This window comes from Cheilinus undulatus, linkage group 10, assembly GCF_018320785.1.
Source record: "Cheilinus undulatus linkage group 10, ASM1832078v1, whole genome shotgun sequence".
NCBI classification, from domain to species: Eukaryota; Metazoa; Chordata; class Actinopteri; order Labriformes; family Labridae; genus Cheilinus; species Cheilinus undulatus.
In genome coordinates, this window is record NC_054874.1 from 40,918,273 (window position 1) to 40,932,251 (window position 13,979).

General features: G+C 40.4%; 1 protein-coding gene across 1 annotated transcript; it reads left to right on the plus strand.

Moving 5' to 3' along the window:
* Positions 1–9,995: 9,995 nt before the first annotated feature.
* phox2bb (paired like homeobox 2Bb) lies at positions 9,996–12,895 on the plus strand. Its single transcript, XM_041798128.1, has 3 exons — positions 9,996–10,236; positions 10,883–11,070; positions 12,467–12,895. Exons 1-3 carry the CDS (start codon positions 9,996–9,998, stop codon positions 12,893–12,895), a joined length of 858 nt encoding a protein of 285 aa, XP_041654062.1.
* Positions 12,896–13,979: the final 1,084 nt, after the last annotated feature.

The window sequence follows — 13,979 nt, forward strand, 5'->3', positions numbered from 1 at the left end:
TATCAAAAATGATTTAAAAGTGGCAAAAAATATAGCAAAAGCGGTTAAAAAAGGCACAAAGGGGGAATAATTGCCAGGAAAGTGGCCAAAAGGGGTTAAAGAGTGCCAAAATGGGTGAAAAGTTTAAAAAGTTGGTTTAAAAGTGACAAATATGATCAAAATGGGTTAAGAGTGGAAAATATGTTGCAGGAATGGCTGAATGATGTAGTGAAAAGCGGTTAAAAAGTGTCAAAAATGAGTTGATATAGGTACTAAATCACAATTTGGGAAGGCCCATTCTTGGATTTGAAAGAAAATACAAATATTACAACAATAATATGTTAATTATGCCTAAATATTTATTTAATTTTTGTTTTTTAAAAAGTCTGGCCCCCAGAGTGTCTGCTGACCAAACCTGGCCCTTGTGCAGATGGACTTGACGACCCCTGCTAAACAGCTTTTGAGGAGTATGCTCTAAGCAAGATAAACAGATAAACAAGCTCTGTTAAAAACATGTTAATGTCTGATTTTTCCACCAAAATAACAGAAATGTATTGATAGTGTTAAAGATGAAGATCAATAAGGAGCACTGATGACGGCATCAGTATGAACAGAGAGCAATCAAAGAACTGAATCAAGTAACAGCAAGAAACATCTGACCAAAAGTAATGACTAAAATATAATAAGCAAATTATTATCAATTAAAATGTTTGGAGTTTCCATGAACTTGAAATTAGACGACAAAAGGATCAAAATGAGTAAGATGACACTAAAAGAAATTAACCTAAATGTAAACTAGCAGCTGAAATGACCACTAGCCTTCTCTCTTATCAGGGGTCTTCATGTACTGATGAATGCTGAGTCTCCAGGTGTGTCTGAACTACACTGGCTGTCTCCTCTTGTTCTGCCTGCTGTGGTTCCTGGAGGCTCTGCTTGTTTGGACTCTTTTGACTATATGGAAATCATAATTCATATGAAGGCTGATGGTTTATGCAGATGGCTGCTGGGGGCCAAACACTGACTCTATGTACATGTTCACGCGTGTTTAGTCATAACACATCAAAAGAATATGAGATGAGGGAGGAGGGTGCGCGAGGCGAGACAAATTAGCAGCTTTAGAAATTGATAGCAGGTGTTTACATTTGCTATGTTTTGCATATTATAATGTGGAGGCAGGGGGGTGTAATAAAGCGTGCAAAGCGCTTATAATAATCAATATAACTCACAATGACCTTGACGTTTTATGATGGATAGGGAGACACGGCCTACTGTAATTGCTGCCCACTCCTCCCTCCCTTTGACGCCTCCGCTCCTACAGGCCAGATCCCTGACATTAAAAAGCGCTCCATCATCCTCGATGCGCCTCCTTGTCGCCTGCCGCTCAGATGACCATTAATCGCTTAATTCCAGTAAACCTATGTGCGCACAAAAGGCCGCTGTCTGCCGCTTAATGCATGTGTGATTAAGCTTTCAGGGCCGCACACACGCATTATTAGCCAGCAGGTCCTTGTATAGAGGGCCAAATGCCTTCAGGGGGCCCGAGGGTGGGTGTGGAGAGGGAAGGGAGGAGGGGAGGGTGAGTTAATGACACTGACCCTCACTTCCCCAACAGCTATTCAATTCAACAATAATAACGGGTCACGCAGCTGATTTATGAGGCTGGGGCTAATAATTGTCAATCGCTAATGTGGGAGTGGGGGGGGGGCGATGCCGGTGGACTGTGGTAAATAAAATATGCCTTGACCCCACTGGGGGAGGCCAAAAGAAGGAAAAATTGACAGATGATTTTTCACATTAACCCCCTCCTCCTCTTTCTGTAAAGGATGCTGCAGCTCATCTGCGTCCAGAACGGCTCTCAACTGGTGGATCAGACGAGGAAGCGGATTGAGGAGCTGTAAAAAAATATGGCAAAATAGTCCATACTGTACGGAAGTTTTCATTTTAATCAGTTTTCGTCAGTTTTCCATGATAATGAATAATTTGGGTCTGTTTTCTTTCTCTTGACTCATCTATCCTGATAAGAAAGCTCCCATGTCAGTGCGTAAATTTCTCTAGATCTCTATAAACCAACATATTTACATGTCATCATGTAAGCAAGCATGCAAGTCCTGTTAGGGTTTGCGTAATGACGCGCTTTAAACCTGCTTGGTTTGTCTTATCTTCTTGTTCAGTCACGTGATTTGTTCCATCCAATGCCCAAACTTAAACACTGGATGATGTGTTTTGTAAATTTGGGATATGATCCTTCACTCAGGATGTGGTGTTGGATCATCCAGGGACACCACTGGCCTTAAACACACTGTTGTTTTTCTTTTAGTGCATTCAAACATTCAGAATCCTCTGCAGCAGCAGCAGCAGCAGCATCCAGGACAGACTCAGGCCTGAGCGCCCCCTCCACCCTCCTGCATGGCTGCAATAAATTAATAACAAGCAAACAATGTGTCGTGGAGAGGCGGATTCAATTACTAAGTTTATTTACAGGGAAAATCTCATGAAGGCCATTGACCAACGTTAAACAGCGCGGGATGAAACGATGACAAGAGCCCCGATAAGAATTTAATTCCATCTCATTTCAGACGATTTTATGAATCAAATTCTTGAACACTGGCAAGAGATTTAATGATCACATCTTTGCGAAATCTTATTTCAGAACGGGTCGATGGCATTTCTCTGCGTTAATGTCGACTTAGAGGTTGGAGTAATTTAGTAATTGATCCCTTGCCCGGCTCGCGCTCGTGCCAAGGCCGCGTTTGAGGGTAATATGTTTCCTAATCTTATCCCCCGGAATAAGATTTTTATGTTAATCCACTGGCTGGTCTCTTGGTCACTCGGGGAAGCGCAGATAAAGGCTCAGAGGGGCCGGAGAGGCCAGGAGAGACGAGGCGAGCTGTGCAGGAGGATGCAGCATCTGGAAGATAAAGAGAGGAGTTAGAGGGAGATAAGAGGGAGATATCGCACAAAAAAAAAGAGCCTTACTGCACGAGGAGATAACTTTTACCTGCTTTCATTGTGTAGTACCTGTAACTGTATCATTTGTTTCCATGTGGGAGAATAATCTTTATACTATTCCTTTTACTATCCTCCATGTTGTTTTACTTATAGATGATGAGGTCTAGAATTTAGAAATGTGCATAAAGCAGTCATTTCCTTAATAAAAATATGCCTTCCTCCTCTGTGTCCCTGCTTGCCATCGAGCCCCTCAAATATGTGCCAAAACCAAAATTGAGACGCGTCTAGAAAACGCGTCAAAAATGATAAAAACATCACAAGTCTGAACACAGCAAACTGCACTAAAGGCTTCTGTCGTGATTTTTTTTAGGCTCCCCCCTTTTTCCGGACACAGAGAGAAGACACCAGCTTATAATTGAATTTTGCCTCTTCTCCAGATGTCACTTTCCATCTGTGCACTTGGAAACGCGATGAGCTTTTACGCACAGACCTGGAACACTCTGAGCTCAGATTTTAGAGTTTCTTCTCCTCCAATCTTGTGTTCTTTAGTGCGCAATGTTCCACCTTAAAATCAAAACCAAAAGAGTATTTATATAGATTTTTTAAATCACAGGGTGTTAAGCCTGTCATAGGTGATAGTAGAATGTTGGAGATGGAGAAGGCATGTCTCCTGTTAATCTATACCTGGTTATTTTCACGCGTTTCGCATGTAACGCGATGCGCTTTTACGCACAGTCCTGGAACACTTTAAACTCAGATTTTGGAGTTTCTTTCCCTTCAACTGTTTTGCTCTTTTAGTACATAGTGTTTCTGCATCTTAAAATCAAGATCAAAATTTTTTAAACCACAGAATATTAGACCTTTCTCCGGTGATAGCAGCATCTTGGAGATGGAGAGGATGTGTCTTTTATTAGCCTTAACCTGGGTTTCTTCCACGCATTTCGCAGGTGAATCTGAGCCCTCTTTCACCCACCCTGTCTGTCAAATTGAGACATCAGATTAAATTGCCACGAGAGCATCCCCAAAATGATTTTTTTTATCTGCTCTCGAGTCCCTCCCCTGCAACACGCGGCCTTATTAATAAGCGTTTTGATAAGCGCAGGATTTTCCTCGGGCGGAGGAGTGAGACATTGGAGGTGAAATGTGACAGCGGGACCCTCCCATCACGCTCTCCCCTCTCTTTATCCTCCTCTGTGTCTCTGCCTTTTCGGGGGAGTGGATCCATCCAATCCATCCAGAGACAATGGCATTTTGTTCCTCTTTTTGTCCCTCCTGTCGACCCGCATTCCTATATTGCTGAGCAACGATAGTGCGCACTAAATGGAGAGGAGTTCCTCCTGCATCCCGCCTTTTGTCCGGCACTTGCCAGGGGAGTTTAGGGTCTCGCACACATCCTATTTTGCTGATTTATTTAAGTGAAGGCATACGGTTGCAGCCTCATAATTAGGAATTAACTGCCGCCTTACTTGAATTAAAGGCTCATTATGTTACTGTAAATCACTGTTTGGTGCAACCTGCAGCCACCAGGCCTCCTGTGCAGAGTCTCTGCAGGGTTTGCATCCCTCAAAAGCTTCAAAAATCCTTTAAATTAACTCAGACTGCAGATTTCCGCCGTTTTGATTTAATATTATCACGTCAAAATATCTAACCGTGGCCCCTCATGTCAGTGGGAGCAGCTGAAAGAATTAAAAGATGTTGAAACTATCAAAGAGGAGGCGTTTCAATAGCTGGTGGAGGCTGGTGGAGGGACTATAGACCACAAGAATAAAGAGCTGCTTCAGTGAAAGAAAGCGATGGCTAAAAGCTATAATTGTATTTGCCTCGGCGAAATATCAGAAAAGACTTCTCGTTCCTTTGAGCGTTATTAGATTAATTCCCAGAGATGGTTTCTTTTCTCGCTGCCAGACGCGTGGAGGGAGGACGGTGAACCATTTGGCTCTTTGGTTTCAATAATCAAATTAACCATTTGGTACAACTTTTGGGTCCCAGCTCGTGTGTAGAAAAGGGGAAAATAAAAAAAGAAAACATTTACATAATAGGCACCGGGTTGTGTCGAGGAAGAATTAACTTTTCTCTTTTTGGCTCTCGTTGGTCTCTGAAAAGAAAAAAAACGTGCAGGAGAGAAAAGGCAGAAACACAGCAACACGTCAGCGATTGTGCAGAAAAATAATTGATGGTAAAAGGGTGCGGGTCTTCTCTTATTTTCTCTGATAATACACAAGCTGCACCTAGGAGCCCCGAGACAGAGGGTCAACATGCTCAATGCGCGAGAGTCTGAGACTATAGACGATCTAAAAATATCATTTACTCACACTGATTTCACAGTAATAAAGAGCCAGAGATGAAAACACACGCAGGTCTTACATTATAATTTAAAGATAGTAGAAATAGTTGGAAATTAATTGATTTTATTTGGAGAATGTGTGCAAAATGTTCAAAACAACAGTTTTACAAGAAAATAGTAAACAGAGTAATACAAACATGTTAACCACCATGGATTGGTTCACATATTTGAAGGAGTTGGGAAAAAAAAGTCATTTATTTAATCTCACCTCTGCTCCATAATTCATTTACTGTAACTGTCAGCTTCCTGCAGATTTAAACCTTAACTCTGGGTATTTACCTAACATGCACTTCTGTAGCTGTAATTATCATCTTAATCTTACAAGAACATGATAGTGCATTTATACCAGCCAGATATTCTCTCATTACAGAAATGTAACTCAACATAGACATTTTTAGATTATCTAAACTATATGTTCATTGTTCATTCAAGTACCTTGATTAACCCTGATTTTCTAATATTAAAGCTAACCTTTACACGAGACACAATGAGAAGCTTCAATGTGAAATTTAAAATGCCTCTTTTTGTAAAATCTCCTCATATTAACAAATAAATAGTAAATTTAAACTCTGATACTCAAATAAAACAACATCTCAATCTAGGGCTGGGCAGTACAGACCAAAAATCCTGTCACAGGTTTTATTTTTTGCTGAATGGTGACGGAGGATGTGCAGCTCTCTGTTTCTCTTTCTGTAAAGAAATAAAAACAAAGTTAGATTTAAGTCGAATTCTCATGGGTCAAATGTCACACAGGTATTTTAATTATCAGCCAGCAGCACAATAGCAACATGACCATGAAACGTTACATCAAGAAGAAAACCTGTTTTTGAAATAAATAATAACATAGCATGTTTAATAATACAATATAATGTCGTATAATATAATATAATATAATATAATATAATATAATATAATATAATATAATATAATAACAGAGGTGGAGTAAAGGGGTGGCTGATGGGGCTAAAGCCCCAAATGTTTTCTCAAAAGCCCAGAATCTTTCAGGTTGGTTAAAGTATGTTGCTTGTGATGATTAATGAATTAAAATCAAATTTAAAAAGTGGGCCTTGCTAATCACAACATGAAAATTTTATTCTGAAAGCCAAACCTCATAGAAAAAAATCTGATCTTCTCGCCATTAAGAGCTTACACACTCACTGTAGTACATAAATCTACTTTTAACATGGTTGTAAAAAAAAAAAAAAAAAAACAGTTCTCAGCATTTTCCTGGATGAACCAGTGTCTGAAACCTTATGTTGCCTTTTTATGTTCCTTTTTGAGTATGCAGTTGCAATTGTAAACTCTTACGCCAAATTCTTATCCTTCATTTTCAATGTAACTTAGAAAATAAAAATAAACAAAAACTTCAACATGGTGTGTCATGACTGTAGGATGTAAATGACACTTAGAGCACAATTACATTAAGAACAAAACTGATGATGAAAGCAAGGAAGGGTTTTTTGTTACAAAAACTATTTTTAGCATTGTTGTTATTTTTAAATCTTAAAATTGCGTAAATTGCGTGCATATACAGTGCTTAACAAATTTATTGGACCACCTGTTATATTTGTCTCAAAGACCATCCAGCATCATGAAGTACTTTAATGTGGACTCTTTCATTTTCAGTCAGCTCTCCACGTTTTACCATTTTGAACAGGAATGAGGAATTTCAAACTGAATTCACCTAAATTTGAGCCGGCTCACTGGGCTTCTCTGAGAAGTCAGAAATGAACCAAGCATAACATTCAACCACTAAAACTCATTTTTCTGTTCAGGAATGCAAGTAAATAACTATAATTTGACAAATTAATCAAGAAATAATAATGTGCTTTACTATTTTTTCAGGTTTTTTTGTAAATCAGTACATTTGAAAATTCATGGATAACAATAATAATTATATTTTAGCATTAAAAATATCATTTGGGTTAAAGAGCTTCTACATGTTGGTGTATTAACCATTACAGAAACATAAAAAATGATTTTGGTAATTATCAATGCTGTTAATTTAGGGCAGCTGTGGCATAAACCTTACTTTGGTTAGGGTTAGGGGGGTCTAATAAATTTGTTAAGCACTGTAACTGCCTGATCAGTAAAGAATTTTCTGGACCTTCTTTTATTTTAGCTTAGCCCCTGATCTTTTAAACGTCTGGCTCTGCCCCCTCTAATGTACCATAATATATTATAATAAAATGCTTCTTAAACATTAAATATAAGCTAGATAACTCCGTATTCAGACTGGTGGTTCCCAAAGCGGGGGTCACAAGACAATAAGAGGGCGCTGTGGGATGTTTTCCAAAACATAGAGAAATTCAAAATGATTTGAAACAGTACATTATATTCATTATTGTTGAAACACTTCAATATTAGTTCAATTTAAAATGAAACTATTATTTGAGATTTGTGCTGAAATGAAACTACTGTGTATAAAAACTCTTCAAAATGTAAATTTCTCCATGATGCTTTGTGCAACATGGTACACTTTAGGCACCTCCAGGGATGGTGGGGGTCCCTGGTCTCTGGCGCCGTTATGTTTGGGGGGGGGTCATGGACTGAAAGTTTGGGACCCTCTGATTTAGAGTTAACATTTCAAATAGACTACCATGTGCTCATTACTCTCAGTGTTTTCACTGTTTACTCAACATTATGCCTGACATCTGTTCTTTATTTTAAATCAACATCACAAACTTTATCGATATAAATGATATTGTCTCACCCTTCATCTTGTCTGAAAATTTATTGATGTGTCTTAAAAACTCATTATAGTGGTATTGCCCAGCCCTATTGTACTGTGAGGATTTTGATCAAAATCAAATGAAAATGAAAAAAAAAGCAGAAATCACTACCAAGATCCATGATAATCTTGTAAAAATGTAATAATTTGGCAGATTAAATGTTATACCAAGAGTGCAGAATGGTGCTGTGGCCTCTGCTGATGGTGAAACTCACTACTGATCATCAGATCGACTCTGCAGGGTTATTCTGGCTTTATTACACTGATATTCTCACAGATCAATCACTGCACCAGGCTGAGTGATGAGCAAACCCAAACATCCAACAACCATCTGATAAATCCAATTACTGAACCACAATTCCTGTTGCGCCTTTTTGGTGTCTTTCGGTAATTTGGAGCAAAGAAAGAAAGAAGAGTCCGCAGACTTGAACTCTGAAAGCCACAGAGTGTGGAAGCGCCAAACAAAGCGGTTCACCTTATTACACAAACCGAATTAAGCACTCAGCCAATATTGTGAGCCTGAGAGGTCCGATGACTGCCTCCCAGTTCGTTACTTTCATTACAAAGATGTTATTTGGCAAATAAACGAAATAATGAAAGTAATAAAGACAATTACAAACTCATTTGAATCATAAAAACACACCCGGAAGTTTAACACGCATGATACAGCAGGAGAGGAGAGGGAAAGGGTCAGAAGATGGAGTTTAATTTGTTAAAAATGGCCATTATTAAATCAAAGCTGCGCGTAATTAATTTTATTATTTTCTGTTGGTTTCATTAAGTAAAAAAATTCATTGAATCATTTCAATTAAATACATACAGAAGCCAATAATCCTGCTCTATATCATTGACCACAAATCAGTGAGAAAAATGTTAAAAGAACCTGTGGAAGCAACCAAATAAACAGTTATGACACGTGCGTAAAGGCTTTTTGGAGTAAAGGAAAAACGCACCTAAAGGAGACGTTTCTGTGTCATGTGCAGGCTTGGATCAACATTATTTTACTCCTTCAAAATAAAAGGCAGGATAAGGTAAGAGAGATGTTTGATAAAGGGCTTAAGAGCACATTTAAAGCAGAATTCAGAGCAGAATCCTATGCGTCATAACTGGCGCAGAACATCAAAAATGAGATGAAACAGGATGGATTTAAGTGGAAATATGCGTAAAACCTGGATGATAAAACAGCTCGTTATACCTGCAGAAAACGTGCCCATTTTTCTCTCCCAGTGCAGGAGACCAGAGAGGGAAATCATGCAGAAAACAGTCGGAGCAGACGGGCAGAGAGAGGAGGCAGAGGGGGAATACTATGTGAAATCCTGCCCAAGGTATACGGTCGCTTAAAAGGCTTAAAAGCTTGGAGAAAATTGGATCAGGGAGAATCGTCACCCAACTTTCATTATTTCCAAGTGGTGTGATTGAATTAAAGGGCAAGATGGTGGTTGGAGAGGAGTGGGGTGGATGGGTGGAGGAGTAGCGGTGGTGGTGGAGGGCTGCGTAATGGCGTGGTATTAAATTCTAATTAGAGATGCAGGGGATCAATGATAGGGAGGTTGGACAGCCCGGGCCCCCAGTGCCAGCCCAATAGACTGATGAGTTATTGTCATGTAAAAAAGCGCTAGCAATAAGACCAAACGCTTTGCTATTGTCCAAGCGGAAAGAGCCAAGTTTATTATGAGGACTATATGCTCTAGAGACCTCGGGCTAGGCGGCTCTTAGGGGGCTTTTCATAAAACAGGGCTAGGTTCCTATAAAGGAGGCCAGTTTTGGAGCAGGCGCTGAGCAGTGAACATCTACCCATCGTCCAGCCTCTTTCCAACCAGTTCAAACCAAACTAGTCCTCTCTGCCCCCCAGTTCAGACCGCGCGTCCTCCTCACTTGTTTTTATTTTTTTTCTTTCTAACCCAATTTTTTTTTTTTGGGTGCTCGTTTTTGTTTGATATCCTTTTTTTTTCCCGGGAAGTGCAGCTTTCTAACTCCACCGAGCCTTCTCAAATGTATAAAATGGAGTATTCTTACCTAAATTCCTCTGCCTACGAGTCATGTATGGCCGGGATGGACACCTCGAGCTTGGCATCGGCCTATGCGGACTTCAGTTCGTGCAGTCAAGCCAGCGGCTTTCAGTACAATCCCATCAGGACCACTTTCGGGGCCACCTCCGGCTGTCCGTCCCTCACGCCGGGCTCCTGCAGCCTGGGGACCCTGCGGGACCACCAGAGCAGCCCGTACGCCGCAGGTAAGCAGCGGCTCCGGAGCCTCAACCCGCTGTATTATAGGACGTCTTGATTGCATTTGAAAATGGAAATGTGTTTAGTATTTACCAAACGAAATTTGCTTACACAAATGAAAGAATTTATCACGTTAGAAGCGATTGCAGGCAAGCGGTAATTCGGTTACGGGGTTATACTATCCCAGTCACACCCAAAACCGCCAACAGAATTATCTTAAGCTGCCAAAATGATCGGCATAATTTATTTACTTTGCGATGAGACATAAAGCTTCGAAAATAATTAGATAACCAAAGACTAAAGCTCATTATTGACACCGAATTGGAGTTACAGTAGCAACACGCGGGGCGGATGGGAACATTATGACAAGTTTTCAAACTTGAGCCTCAATCTGAGGAGCAACAATTAGTTTAACATTACAATTAACCGCATCACAGGTCAGCAGCGTTATCAATTCTGAAGTAATTCACAGGTAATCACAGGCTTAATACGATTCAAAGCTTTAGCCCAGCACCCTTAACCGGATTTTAAACAAAATATCGAATTTGACTTCACTTCTATCTGACAACATCACAATTACGCACACTCATATCTGCTGCTGCACACATGAGACCGCCGCACCTCTAACGGTGGCTTTTTTGGTTTCCCTCACAGTTCCCTACAAACTCTTCACGGATCACGGAGGACTGAACGAGAAGAGGAAGCAGAGGCGCATCCGGACCACGTTCACCAGCGCCCAGCTGAAGGAGCTGGAGCGGGTTTTTGCTGAAACGCACTACCCGGACATCTACACCAGAGAGGAGCTGGCACTCAAAATTGATCTGACTGAAGCCAGAGTGCAGGTACAAACACACCGGCTCTCAGAGAAAGCGCCATCCGGCTGCATTACGCACGATTACGCACAATTACGCACGAATGGATTTATGATCCAAATAAGAAACGTGAGAATATATTAAGACAGTAAACCAGATTCAGACAGATTTAAGAAATACAAGCTCTGACATGATGAATAACTGATGTACAGTTGTTGACATCTCATCCTCTGCATTGATGCGCAGAATGAAGACATTTGTTTCTCCTAGGTGGCATTTTCAAACATTTACACTCTAAATCTAACTATAAGCTGGATCAGTTAGATTTATTTCACTTTAGCAGTTGTCAAGTCACTCTGGACATGGACTTTACTTCGACAAACATACAGAAAACTATCATTATGAATAGTGATTTAAATATATTACCTTGTGCTCTTACATTTCATACATGTGCACACACACATCAAAGATAAATCATGCATTTCAATTAAAAAAGTAGATAATGATTTTCCCATTTCTGTTTTAAAAATTATGTTGAAAAATGACAAAGTCAATATTTAGACTGAGTGTTAGGACTCATTTTTGGCAAACAGGCAATACGTAAGGCTAATCAGGTACAGCCTAATAAGGCTAAATATGCAACAATTGAAGAGGGCGTAATGTTTGTAGTGGCACTCAGCATCCTGGAGCGCTGGTTAACACGCGCCAGCTCTGACACAAAGCGCCAACCTGCTCCTTTACGCACGATTACGCACAATTACGCACGAGTGGATTTATGATCCAGATTAGGAACTTTCTTAAAATATTATGCCAATTTGCTCATTTTAAATACATTAAGGTAAAGTAAAAGCTTCTGCATTTCAAATAACTGGTGTCCAGCTGCTGGCATCCCGTCTTCTGAATTCATGCGCACATGAAGAGATTTTTAAATGTTTAGCCTTAAAATGCATTTATAAACTTGACGATTTAGTTTTTTGTTTATTTAGAAGATTAAAATGTTAAACCACAGTGCACTGGCAAATATAGCAAAAGCCACAACATTATACTTACTCTAAATATTTGTTTTCAGTTTAGACGTTTCCTTTTTGAAGAGGTAGGATGAAGGATGAAGGGAGGAACATGCCTTTTTACCTCCAACAATCCAAATCTTGATGACGCATAATGTCACCAAAGAAAACAAATGACAAAACATTATTTCATCATAATTAATGTTATACATAGTGCAAATACCCCTTTCTCTCCACTGTGTATCTTTTAAATATGTTTGAGGTATTTCATCCTGGCTCTGCTCCACTGATTTTTGGCCGCAACAGTTATTGACAAAATGTACAGATGAGCAGTTGTTGATTTTTCACATGATTTTTTGGCACAGACTAATAAAGGTCATTCATTGTGGGTTGACTTCTTGCTCTTGCATCTTTATCAGGTGTGGTTCCAAAACCGGCGTGCCAAGTTCCGCAAGCAGGAGCGCGCAGCTGCAGCGGCCGCAGCAGCAGCCAAATCCAGTTCTGGAAAGAAGTCAGACTCCAGAGATGAAGACAGCAAAGACACCAAATCTACCGACCCCGACAGCACAGGAGGACCGGGCCCGAACCCCGTCCCCACCTCCAACTGCGGCGGACCGAGCCCCACCGGAGGCCAGGTCAACACCACCGTGAACGCACAGGTGGACCAGGTGAAGACCTCCGTGACCACCGGCATGGGCGTGACAGCACCGAGCCAAGGCTGGGCCACCGCCCCGGGGACCATCACCTCTATCCCGGACTCATTGGGCGGTCCGTTCGCCAGCGTACTGTCGTCTTTGCAAAGACAGAACGGAGCCAAAGCGACGTTAGTAAAGACCAGCATGTTCTAATGGAGCTCCACAGCAGAGCGGAGGGAGAGAGAGGCTTCCTCGTCCTCCGGAGACTGAAAAGCAATTCCCCGAGACAAACTGAAGGACAATAACACGCAGATAAAAAGAAGATGACAACTCTCTTTACTTTATTTTTATGCCTTGCACCGTTTCTTGTGGTCAGTGGACACTTTTGCTGTAGAACTATCCATCTTGACAAGTCATTTTGTCCTAAAATTACTACTTAGTGTTTCTTCTAACACTTGCAAAGAAAGAATAATATTTCAAGTTACATTTGAAAGCTAAAATAGTAACAAAAACCCAGACACATTACTGTTCTAACATCAACAAATGACACATCTGTTGATGCGTGAAATCAGGACTTAACATCCAAAGAGACAAAATGTTTGGAGAAAAAACCCGATGAGTAAATATGTGATGAATGACTTGTCGAGATGAGCATTTTGCGTCAAATTTACGAGCAAACATAAGTCTGCGCACTGGAAACGCGTCGTGCCATCAGTGCGTAAAAGGAGCCTCGTTAAGTCCCATGTAATGTCAGAGTTCAACAGCTGCTTTGTCTGGCAGAGAGACGTTTCACACCCCTGACTGAGGATGCTCTCTCACAAATCCACGCTGTGACAACAAACTTATCCCAAAAAAAAAAAAAAAAAAAAAAAAGACGCAGACGCATTGCGCTTTTCTGTTCTCTGCAGAGACGATCTGCCTCTTACAGCTGTGTTTTTTCTTTCCAGGGCTGCTGAGAGTTTAGTTTCTTTAAATTATCGATATAAAACACAATTATTTCCTCGAAGAAAAAAAGGCACAAACTACTGCAATGTTCACCTCTGACAGGAAATCTGTATGTTTTGTGTGTCTTTCTACGGCAGTGTTTTTGTGGCTCAAATTGTATAGTGTTAATACGTATTCTTGTCTCCTATAGTTGAACCATAGGCCATACTCCCTCGTAGATCGATCATACAAGTCTTTTGGATGTTTTTCAGAGTTCCCTCGGAAGAATTTATTTTGGGTATAAAAAAGGGAATGGATGCAAACATTGTATTTATTTCGATATAATTTGCATGTTGTCTCTTTGTCTGATTTT

Coding starts and splice junctions, on each gene's coding strand:
- phox2bb (XM_041798128.1), top strand. CDS start 9,996: ATGTATAAAATGGAGTATTCTTACCTAAATTCCTCTGCCTACGAGTCA. Junction 10,237..10,882: donor GAGCAGCCCGTACGCCGCAG/GTAAGCAGCGGC, acceptor TTTCCCTCACAG/TTCCCTACAAACTCTTCACG. Junction 11,071..12,466: donor TGACTGAAGCCAGAGTGCAG/GTACAAACACAC, acceptor CATCTTTATCAG/GTGTGGTTCCAAAACCGGCG.